Here is a 12,229-nt window from a genome sequence, read left to right on the forward strand (position 1 = left end):
CCTCCCGAAACAGGGTCACTCCAGGTCAACAACCCCCCACCCCACCCCCACATTCTTCCGGCAACCACCCCCACACCGTCCCATTAACGATCCCACAGACTCCCCAACACCATTCGCCAGAGGCGCGGCCTGGGACGTAGTGACTCCCCCCAGCTCCCCGGGAAGATGCTACTTTCACAGCCCCTCCCCTCCCCTCCCGTCCCGTCCCGTCCGTCCCGTCCCGGGGGTCGTTGCTGGAGGGAATCCCCCGGGGTCTGCTACTTACACTCTGCAGGCGGTCAGTCAGCTCCCGGCGCCGGTTCCGGCACTTGGCGGCGGCCAGTTTATTCCTCTCCCGGCGAACGCGTCGCTTCTCCTCCTCCTCGGCCGTGAGCTGCGGCAGACAGAAAGACGGTCAATTTCCAAAGCTTTACTCTGTATCTGGGAGTGTTTGATGGGGACAGTGTCGAGGGAGCTTTACTCTGTATCTGTAACACTCTGAAGGACAGAGTGAGCGTAGTCAAACTGGACTACAATTCATGCTCAGCTCACGAACTGTAACCTTTTTGCAAATCAAAGGTATTTTTTTAAAAACCTCAGTGGCTTTGATATAAAGGTTGACCGCTGATTGAGTGAGACGGGACTGTAACCACTCTCCCTCGCCCTTTCACACATTCATTCCTCCATCCATTCACACCCTCAGTCTCTAACTCACTCATATACGCTTGTCTCCCTATCACTCACTCACACTCACTCAGTCTTTCTCTCTGTCATTCGTTCACACACTCAGTTTCTCTCCTTCTCAACCGTTCACTCTCACGATTTGGAGATGCCGGTGTTGGCCTGGGGTGGACAAAGTTAAAAATCACGCAGTGCCAGGCTATAGTCCAACAGGTTGAATTGGAAACTCTGATGAAGGAGCAGCGCTCCGAAAGCTAGTGCTTCCAAATAAGTACTATATAACCTGGTGTTGTGATTTTCAAACTTTGTTCACTCTCACACCCGCTCTCAATTTCTGTCTCTCTCAGTCTGTGTCTGTGTGTGTGTGTGTGCCTCACTCTCACATTCTCACTCTCACATTCTCAGTGCCCCTCGCCCTCTCACCGTTTCATCCCGCGCTCTCCGGGGCCGGCTGGACCGTGTGGGTTTGGACGGCTCGCCCCTGCTATAGGGGCACATGCCGCCGGTGGAATAGCTGGTCCCGGGAAGGTTGTAAGGATCGATGCTGGGCTGGGGGAGAGCTGGAAGTTGAGCCTGAGCCTGAGACTGAGCCGCCGACGAGATGACGGTCGGTTGTACCATCCACTGTAGGTCCTGGCTGGTGGTGATAGCCGTTAGTGTCGGCACAAACGATCCGGGCATTTCTCCGACTCCCGTGGTACACTCCTGGGAGAGATGGCCGAATATTACAAATACATGGGGAGAGAATGGGGTGCAGCAATAACCAATGACAGGGACACCCGAAAGTCTAAGTGTCCCGTTGTTACAGCTAAACATGATCCATCACCACATAGAGTCATAGAGATGTACAGCAGGGAAACAGACCCTTCGGTCCAACCCGTCCAGATATCCCAACCCAGTCTAGTCCCACCTGCCAGCACCCATCTGCACTGCTCCCCATCCCTTCCTAATCAGCCTCTCCAATGAGGGACTTTTGCCCGAAACGTCGATTCTCTTGCTCCTCGGATGCTGCCTGACCTGCTTTTCCAGCATCATACTCTCTCCCCACAACAATCCCAGTCACAGCCTCCTGCTTATATCACATCCCCAACGCCAGGAGGTTCCGATGTCAATTTCACCCTCCCTCCAGGGTCCAGTTGGGTAGGTGTGGGGAGAGGGGGAGGTGAGTGAACAAGAGAGAGGTATGGGCTAGTGACAAAAGAAACAGACAATGTTCCAGATTCTGCCTCCTTTCACCTCGCGGCGAAATGGGACTTTTGCCTGATGCCCCCAATAGTACGGAAAATGTGTTGCTGGAAAAGCGCAGCAGGTCAGGCAGCATCCAAGGAACAGGAGAATAGACGTTTCGGGCATAAGCCCTTCTTCAGGAATGAGGAAAGTGTGCCCAGCAGGCTAAGATAAAAGGTAGGGAGGAGGGACTTGGGGGAGGGGCGTTGGAAATGCGATAGGTGGGAGGAGTCAAGGTGAGGGTGATAGGCCGGAGTGGGGTGGGGGAAGAGAGGTCAGGAAGAAGATTGCAGGTTAGGAAGGCGATGCTGAGTTCGAGGGATTTGACTGAGACAAGGTGGGGGGAGGGGAAATGAGGAAACTGGAGAAATCTGAGTTCATGACATTTCGGGCAACACATTTTCCAGCAACACATTTTCAGCTCTGATCTCCAGCATCTGCAGTCCTCACTTTCGCCCCCAATAGAACCACGAGTGAAGGGGGCTTCACAGGCAAACTCAGCAGGCTCTGGCAACGGGAGGGAAAGAGAAAGTGAACATTTCCGACGAAGGGCCGCTCGTCCCGAAACGTCTGCTTTCTCTCCATAGATTAGATTACTTACAGTGTGGAAACAGGCCCTTCGGCCAAACAAGTCCACACCGACCCGCCGAAGAGCAACCCACCCAGACCCATTCCCCTACATTTACCCCTTCACCTGACACTACGGGCAATTTAGCATGGCCAATCCACCCTAACCTGCAGGTGTTTGGACTGTGGGAGGAAACCGGAGCACCCGGAGGAAACCCACGCAGACACGGGGAGAATGTGCAAACTCCACACAGACAGTTGCCTGAGGCGGTAATTGAACCCGGGGTCTCTGGCACTGAGGCATGCTGCCAGACCTGATGAGCTTTTGTTTTTGCTTAACATTCGAGTTTGGATTCTCTTCCTCGGAACCCAATTGCAGATTCGAGGAAGTGTGACACTGGGCCCGAAATGTTAACTGTTGCTCTCACCACAGATGCTGCCGAACACTGCTGAATTTCTGCAGCAATTCCTATGTTAGATTCAGATTTCCAGCATTCGTGGGTATTTTTGCTTTTTAATTAAGGGGTCTCGCCAGTCTGGTTGCATGCAAGTTAACATGAAAGATCAACAAACATTTGATAACAGTTTCCCCTATTTGATAACAGTTACTTGTCCTCCCTGGATCCCAGTTTTTATTCCTATCTCACTGCATCCAGCACTACTATTCTGCTTCTTACATCCTAAGTCCTGGCGGCCCAGGAGATGAGACTGTAAGAGGGACAGTTCCGCGCTTGGCCGTTAGGGGACGCCTTCATCGCTGTCAGTGAGGGAGCTTTCCAAACCACATCGCTTTCTGCTCATTTTTGCGTCTAATTGAGACTCGTGTCGTCAGAATGAGAAAATCTTTTTTTCCCCCCTCATTAAATGCCGCCACACCGCGATACCAAAATCTTAGAGAGAGCCTCGCCCACGCATCCCTACCCCACCCCCACATTTTGTGGACACTCTACCCACACACACTTTCTTACTCCCAAACCAGACCAAGAAAAGCTTCCCTACAAAACCTTGGTAGATTAGTGACAGTTTCCACGCAGCTGCAGTTTTACGCCCACGGGAAAAGCCAAGAGGTGAAATGATCGCCTCCAGTATATCTATTGTTTTGGGGTTAGACGAGGGAGATTGTCCCCCGTCCGTGACTACTAGAAGCCCGATTAATTCTGCTGCACCTTCTGTGTCTAACTGTTTGTTAAAATTTAGGATAGGAACATTTTACTGCCAAAACCGAAATACACCGTTGAGATCAAGCAGGATTTAAAATGGAACAAACGATACCAGCAAGTGCTAGAGAAACTCAGCAGTTCTGGCAATATTTGAGGACGTGCCGGTGTTGGACTGGGGTGGACAAAGTTAAAAATCGCACAACACCAGGTTACAATCCAACAGGTTTATTGGGAGCGTTTGTGGTGAGAGGGTAACGAGATGTGTTCTTTGAGCAAAAATAAATAAACTGCTGATGCTAGAGATCAAACTAAAAACAGAAATTGCTGAAAAAAACTCATCCAAGAATAAAACACAAACTAAAAACAGAAATTGCTGGATAAAAGCTCAGCAGATCTGTGGCAGGAAATAAAGCAGAGTGACGCTTCTTCAGAACTGGACACGGATGAGTCTTCCCAGCAATTTCTGTTTTGTTTGAGATTTAGTCTCGGATCTCCAGTATCCATAATTCTCGGACTGGAAGGTGCGGTGAGTTAGAGGGAGCATTGCAAACGCAAGCATCGAGATGCTGGGCGGCTTGCAAGAGATCCCCCGTCTCCTCTTGCGTCCCCGGGCTACAACTGTCAATCAAAAGCCGTCCATTCATAAAACTGAGCGAAAAAAAAAAGGGCGCGCAGGCCGTGAGAGCGAGGGAAGGAAGCTGGGAGGGGGCGGGGCCTGGAGCCCCGTGCATGGTATGCTAATATCCCAGGCGCGCGTTGACGGCGTGGGGTTGCCTAGCAACGTTCCAAAATAGAACGTCGCCGACGTCAGCGCGTCGCGGTGAGGGGGGGGGGGAGGGCGTGCGTGCGTAACGTCAGCAGGAGCATTCCAATACGTCAACCTCCTTACGCACCTCACCCGGACCCAAACGGCCAGCTTTTCCAAGTCGGCTGGAAATCGATGCAACTGATCGATAAATCGATTCTAACTGATGCCATCGCGGAAATGCAACGCCTCGGACACACTCGTCAATTGCACGGGGCGCGCCAACTGATTTTCTTTTTGCAACAACGGCCCTTCAACTAACCGCCGCCGCTTGCACCAGATTGTGTGACATTAGCGCAGGGATCAGTCACCGAGGTGCTGCCAAAACATCTGCTTGCCTCAATTGTAAAAAGGTAAAAGGAAGAGGAGGTTTGGGGTGGGTGAATGTCAGTGGAAAGTTTGGATTCCGGTCCTTTTACTATTATTCCCTTTTAAAGAGGCACAACCAGACCTCCCGCACAGAGCATGCAAACTAACCAAGACAGGCAGCTACCCGAAATCTCTTCCCCACCCACCCACCCCTCAACAAACTGGGGGGAAAAAAAAGTTAATTCATTTACCTGGGCTGTGGTGGTCGGACTGCCCACGCTCTGGCTGAAGGAGTCCACGGATGACAGGTACTGAGGCTCCGAAGGGGAGGAACTGCAGCGGGAAGCCGAGTCAAAGTCGCCTGAGAATCCCTGGTACATGTCCTCCCAGTCGGTGATGACCCAGGATTTGTCGCCCCTCGGATCCAGTTTCTGGGCTTTTGTTTCCCCTTTCTATTGTATGTATAGTCTGAGTGGAAATAAAACGCGTTGCTGCTGCTACTGCTGCTGCTGTAGTAGTTCCTCGGTGCTGCCGCTCTCTTTATGAATGAATCCAGATCCTCGGCTGTCTTCTTTTATATACTCGCTGTTCTTCTGACGTCAGGTGGAATAGCAACACACCGAGAGGGGGGAGGGAGGCAAAACGGGCAAATTCCGACTGGAAGCTGAGACCTAGATACCCACCAGACTGGCAGGAGTGAGGCAGACAGAGCTAATGCTGCTGATCGCCCGCTTGCAGCCTGCCCACTGCCCTTTATTGCGGGGAAAAGGCGATAAAATCCCTTTCGGCGAGGTAGCTCCGCCCATCCGGGATCCCTGACGTACATGCCCAAATATGGAACTGTGTAGCGCGCTGTTTACTGGTAACCAAGCAATGACGTCAGAGGGAATCCCTCTCTAGACAGCAGCTTTATCAGAAAGGCAAGTTTTTAAAATAGAAACCCGAGCTTTATTTTTATAATAGAAGCAATAAATTTATCCTTTTTCGAATTGTGGGGGTGATCGACATCCTCGCCTCGGGGCGCAGGCCCCGTTACCTCCTCTGATCCAAAGCGGAGGATTGGGCTGCAAGGGGACGCTCTTTCTGGGATCTTGCTGTGCGCACACCGTTGCCCTTTTTACGACGGGTCAGCACCTCCCCCACCCCACACAAACATTATTTAATTGAATTGACAGGCAGAGAAAGGAGTCGATCCACCCTCCGCTAAAATGCCGATTTTTTACCAAATGAAACTTTTGTTTTTCGAAATGTAAAATATTCCTTGTTTATCTTTCTTCCTTCTTGAACTCCTGTCCCCAATTCTTCCAACCCAGAGGTCAGAGCGACAAAGAACACAATTTGTCATCTCCTAAGTAGGAATTGTCTTTGCACAAAAATTGTTTGTCAGTAACGCCCCTCCAAACCATGGCTTTCAATAGCCAACCAGTAGTTATATTTTTTCAAGACTTTGCCTTATTTCAGTAAATTGCGTTTGTGGATTTGTCTGCTGTCTGTGTTTGTGGTTTGTATTCTAACTGTGAAAAGTAATCCCCTTGTTTGTTTTTGCAAGCAGAGAGCTCCTCCAACTGCCTCTCTCACTTTCGCCTTTCCACAGACACTTGTATTTACATTCCAAGAGTGAGCAGTCAGTCATTGGGCGTTCTGACTTTGTGAGAACGCGGCCTTGATTGAGAACGGAACACACACGTGGGTTTCCTGTAAACGGCTGAGCGACTGAGTTGAGATAAAGCCAGTTTGACATTCAGGACCGCTTCGTGAAAAAAAACATCACGGTCCCTACAAAGACAGAAAGTATTATTCAACTACTGGAAACATGTTCATTGATAAGAAACATTGATCGTGTCAAGCCGTTCAGACTTGCATTTACCTAGCGCCTTGCATGGCACTATGGGCGTTGCAACTAATAAAGTACTTTCCGCTGTTAGGAATCAACTTTGCACACCAGGCAAGATGGGGTCATGAGAATTAGGAAAAGGAGGAGGCATCCCTCCATCTAACTCCATGTGTTCTCCCCACCCACCCCCTTCGCTTCCAATAAGCCTTGATTCCTAGCTTGCTCCGCCATTCAATAAAACCCTGGTGTCCATGTACCTGCAGGGTCAATTGGCAGGGGAGTGGGAAGAGGCCATAGACAGAGAGATACCATAGACACAGTGGGCTGAATGGCCAGTGCTTATAAGTGTGCTGGGATTCTGCTGGCTTATCTGCACCAGAGGCTGGTGAGGCAATGGGACAATTCCTGCTCAGGATGACCCAAATCCCAAACCTTCAGCCAACACAATAGCAATCCCAGATGGGAACTTGGGATCTTCCTACCCTTTTTGTGAAGTTCGTTGTTAACACTGTACAAAGAGATAAACCAATGCAAATTTCCAAGTAGATTAGATTTTAGTGCCTAAGATTTTGTACAGAGGTACCTTTACACCTAAGATGGCACCAGGAATGGCATCATTGTACTTGAGTACATGTAAAATCTAATTCTAATTCCTTTTAATTCAATTGGAAACATTAATGGAACAAACCAATACTTGAGAAATGGTAATATACCATTTACCATGGAACTGTAAAGCTATCGGCTACAAAACAAGTTCGACTGAGAGGAAATCACAAGATGCCCTTCCTGTTTTGTTTCAGTACCATCCCTTAAATGATGATTGTGGAGCCCTTTGCATTAATGGGCAGATTTTGTAGGCAGCTAAATTGCTATCCTCCTTTGTTGGGGGATAGCAGCTCAGTTGTGAATACCAATAGGATAGGGTTAGGAACCACACAACCAAGTTTGTCAATTAAACAATGATTCCTGAAGAAGGACTTATGCCTGAAACGTCGATTCTCCTGCTCCTTGGATGCTGCCTGACCCTTTTCCAGCAACACATTTTTCAGCTCTGATCTCCAGCATCTGCAGTCCTCACTGTCTCCTAATAAAACAATGATTGCATGCCATACCAATAGAAACATAACATCACAAAGGGGTATTAGTGGATTGAGCGAATATGTCAGAACTGTGTCAAATGTCACAGCAAGTGTGAGCCCTCCTGCATTGGGTTCCTAAAATGATTGAATCTCTTAATAAAAAAATTGAAGGTGCAGAGAGCCTTAGGAGTCCATGTGTGCATTTATCAATAAAACGTCAAAAGGAAAGATTGAACATGGTCGGCCTGCATTCTTTGAATCATTGAATCCCTACAGTGTGGAAGCAGGCCATTCAGCTCATTGAGTCCACACCAGCCCTCTGAAGAGCAGCCCGCTAGACTCACCCTGTAACCCTGCATTTCCCATGGCTAACCCACCTAGCCTGAATATCCCTAGATGCTATGGGCAATTTAGCATAGCCAATCAACCTAATGGCATGGTGGCTCAAAGTGCCAGAGACCCAGGTTCGATTCCAACATCGGGTGACTGTCTGTGTGGAGTTTGCACATTCACCCCAGGTGTTCTGGTATCCTCCCAAAGTCCAACGATGTGCAGGTTCGGTGAATTGACCATGCTAAACTGTCCACAGTGTTCAGGGATGTGTAGGTTGGGTGCATTAATCAGGGGTTAAACGTAGAGGAATGGGTCTGGGTGGGTTACTCTTCAGAGAGCCGGTGTGAGCTTGTTGGGCCGAAGGGCTTGTTTCCACACTGTAGGGGGTTCTATGATTCTAACCTGCACATCTTTGGGCTTTGGGAGACAACTGGGACACATGGGGGAAACCCACGTAGAACGTGCAAACTCCACACAGACAGTCACCAAGCCTTCCCCCAATCCCAGAACTCTCTCAGATCTTCTCTCTGCTCCCCACCATCCCCGTTCCCACCTTTTCAGTTCTCACCAAGGGGTTTCAACAACACTAGGAGGCAGCAGTGCTAGCCACTGAGCCACAGTGCCACATTGGAGTTCAGAAGGAGAGGTGACCTTATTGAGTCATAGAAGATCCTGAGGGGGCTTGATAGGGCAGGTGCTAAAAGGATGTTTTCCCTCATGGGGGAATCTAGAGCCAGGGAGCACAGTTCAATGGTAAGAGGTGTCCTACTTAAAATGGCCCTTTAGGAGCCCCTAGGAAATTCTTCTCTCATAGTGTTGTTAGTTTGTGGAATTCTCTCTTCCAGAGAACAGTGGAGGCTGAATAGATTCAAGACTGAGTTAGATTTGATTATCAAGGGACTCAAAGGTTATTGGAAGTGGGGGGTAAGCACATGTGGAATTAGATTAAGGCACCATTAGATCTTATTGATTGGCAGAGCAGGGTTCAAAGGGCTGAATGGCCTCCTCATATTTCTTATGTAACAAAAGATCAAAGCGCTCCTCACAATGCTGGCCTCTACATCTCAGAGTCTAATCATAGAAAGAAGAAGAAAACATGCTACAGTTATAAAAAAAACCTTGGTTCCATTATACCTGGAGTATTGTGTTCAGCCTGGGCATCAATTCTTAGGAAGGGTGCAGCAGCCTCAAGGGAGTGCAATATAGATTTACCAGAAATATTTGCCAAAATTCCAAGGGTTAAGTTATGAGGAGCGATTACACAAATTAATGTTTTATTCCCTGGAGTCTGGAAGATCAAAGCAGTGATTTCATTGTACAATTTATTAAGGGGAACAGAAGAGGTAGATAGTGAGAAATTATTTCTGCAGATTGGATAATTGAAGAGTTGTTCAGGAGTGAAGTTTGGGAACACTTCAGCACACCAGGGAATTTTGGAACTCTATTAAATGAAATAAGCCGGCAATTAAATGAAATGGGACAAAAGATAGTATATTGAGTGAAAACATGGAGCATTTAGACTTCAGAGGCGAAATGATCTCTCCTAGCTTCTATCATCATTTAGACAATCAGTATCAGTCTGAAATGCAGAGTAATGCTTCCTCTACACTGTCCTCATCAAACACTCCCAGAACAAGGACAACACAGGATTAGATACAGAGTAACACTCCCTTGACTGTTTATACTGAAAATAAAGCTCTGTTAACATTGACTCCATCAAATACTCCTCATGCAGGTACAGCATGGGGTTACGTACAGGATAAAGCTCCTTCTACATGGTTCCCATCACACACTCCCACAACAGGTACAGCACTGATGCAGAGTAAAGCTCTCCCTACTCTACAACGTATTTTTATATACTATTCAAACCACCCTGTGACGTCCCTGTATTTATATTGTTAATTATTGCTAAATCAATTAAAGCACAACTTCCCTCAGTGCGTGGGGGCTGGGTGGGGGTGTCGGTGGAGGACACTAAGTGGGGTTACAAGCTGAAATTTAGAGTCATGAGACTGAGGCAGCAATGACCACCACAGGGCTCTGAGCCTTCCCCCAATCCCATAACTCTCTCAGATCTTCTCTCTGCTCCCCACAATCCCCATTCCCACCTTTTCAGTTCTCACCAAAGGGTTTCAACAATGTATATGTCTTCAATTGGGGTCATAATTGGAAAAAGTTTGGGAAACACCGAATTATAGTATGACATTTACTAGGAATTAGATTGAAATTGTCCAACTTCATTTCACATCCCAGCGTTTGACAGAAATTTCAAATCCATTGGTTTGTATTCAAATTGAACCAACATCCCAAAAATGAAAGGGCAGTGTCTGTTCTGCCAATCAGTTCCCCAATGACCCTTCATATTACACCTAATGGGTTTATAATTCTAGGAGAGCAATTTGAACATGTTTTTACACCTTTTTGTGAACAGTGAGAGATGGATTCATTGTGTATTGTCTTCTCACACTGCTCTCTAACTGATACAGCAAAGCTTCTAGAAGTTGAAAGTTCAGTAGGTACATTTCTAAGATACACTTAAGAGGTATTTGGATGAGTATATGAATAGGAAGGGTTTGGAGGGATATGGGCCGGGTGCTGGCAGGTAGGACTAGATTGGGTTGGGATAACTGGTCAGCATGGACGAGTTTGACCGAAGGGTCTGTTTCCGTGCTGTACATCGCCTCAGGCGACTGACTGTGTGGAGTTTGCACATTCTCCCCTTGTCTGCGTGGGTTTCCTCCGGGTGCTCCGGTTTCCTCCCACAGTCCAAAGATGTGCAGGTCAGGTGAATTGGCCATGCTAAATTGTCCGTAGTGTTAGGTAAGGAATAAATGTAGGGGTATGGGTGGTTTGCACTTCGGCGGGTCAGTGTGGACTTGTTGGGCCGAAGGGCCTGTTTCCACACTGTAAAGTAATCTAATCTAAGATATCTGAGGTGTAGTGACCATCAGACACAGTCTGCTGGGAATGGCATTGCTTTTAATGTCTAATGCCTCTACTGTCTGACTCATCCCTCTCTAAGGCTCACATTGGCTAATTAGTCATAGTCATAGAGTCATAGAGATGTACAGCATGGAAACAGACCCTTCGGTCCAACCCGTCCATGTTGACCAGATATCCCAACCCAATCTAGTCCCACCTGCTAGCACCTGCCCCATATCCCTCCAAACCCTTCCTATTCATATACCCATCCAAATACCTCTTAAATGTTGCAATTGTACCAGCCTCCACCACTTCCTCTGGCAGCTCGTTCCATACCCATACCACCCTCTGCGTGAAAGAGTTGCCCCTTAGGTCTCTTTTATATCTTTCCCCTCTCACCCTAAACCTATGCCTTCTAGTTCTGGACACCCGAACCCCAGGGAAAAGACTTTGTCTATTTACCTTTCTAATGTCAAACTGTCTTATGACCTTATTATCTGACTGGGAGAAAGTGAGGACTGCAGATGGTGGAGCTGAAAAATGTGTTGCTGGAAAAGCGCAGCAGATCAGGCAGTATCCGAGGATGAATCTGATCCAAGATTCTCCTGCTCCCTGGATGCTGCCTAACCTGCTGCGCTTTTCCAGCAACACATTTTTCAGCTTATTATCTGATTCCCTTGTTGCCTCTAAATTTGTTTATTCCAACACTCACCCACATTCCACTCCCCACACACCCGAGGCTGCCTAAACCTCTCTTGTCCACATTCAAGTTTTCACCAAATCCCCACTCACCTGTCATTATCTTATTCTCACTGACCTGCATTGGCTGCTAGTTAAGCAAGGACATCAATCTTAAAACTCTTGCGTTCAAATCTTTCCGTGCCGTCACTCTTCCCTGTCTCTATAGTCTCCTCCTGCTCCACAATCCTCCAAGTTGGTTTCCTCTTCCAATTCCGATATCTTAAGCCTCCCTGGTTTTAATCACTCCACAATTGGAGTCCGTGGCTTCAGCTACAAAGGCACTAAGCCCCAGTATTCTCTCTTCAGATCTCTCTCTCTTCATTTAAGATGTTTCTGAAAGCCTTCGTCTTTAGCCAGATGTCTGGTCCCCACCTTATCAGTTTCAGTGTCATGTTTTGTTTGACAGTGTTCCCATGAAGTATTTTCAGATTCTTCAAGACATTAAATTGCTATGTGAGTAGAAGTTGTTGTTGTTGAGGTTAACGTGTGCTGTTTTAGGATTGGTAAACAAAGCCAGTATAGTTTTCCATTTGAATTTGAGAATTAAGTTGGACATGTTTTGAGGTTTTGAGGAAGACGGTGTCATAGTGGT

The 12,229-nt window shown here is 47.7% G+C and overlaps 1 protein-coding gene across 1 annotated transcript; it reads right to left on the bottom strand.

Annotated features, from left to right (window-relative positions):
* Positions 1 to 25: 25 nt before the first annotated feature.
* On the bottom strand, positions 26 to 6,257 carry fosb (FBJ murine osteosarcoma viral oncogene homolog B). The gene is made up of 3 exons (XM_043680683.1): positions 4,980 to 6,257; positions 1,084 to 1,365; positions 26 to 373 (listed from the first exon to the last, which is right to left on the bottom strand). Exons 1-3 carry the CDS (start codon positions 5,106 to 5,108, stop codon positions 26 to 28), a joined length of 759 nt encoding a protein of 252 aa, XP_043536618.1. The 5' UTR covers positions 5,109 to 6,257.
* Positions 6,258 to 12,229: the final 5,972 nt, after the last annotated feature.

Source organism: Chiloscyllium plagiosum, chromosome 41, assembly GCF_004010195.1.
Source record: "Chiloscyllium plagiosum isolate BGI_BamShark_2017 chromosome 41, ASM401019v2, whole genome shotgun sequence".
In the NCBI taxonomy this organism is placed as follows: Eukaryota; Metazoa; Chordata; class Chondrichthyes; order Orectolobiformes; family Hemiscylliidae; genus Chiloscyllium; species Chiloscyllium plagiosum.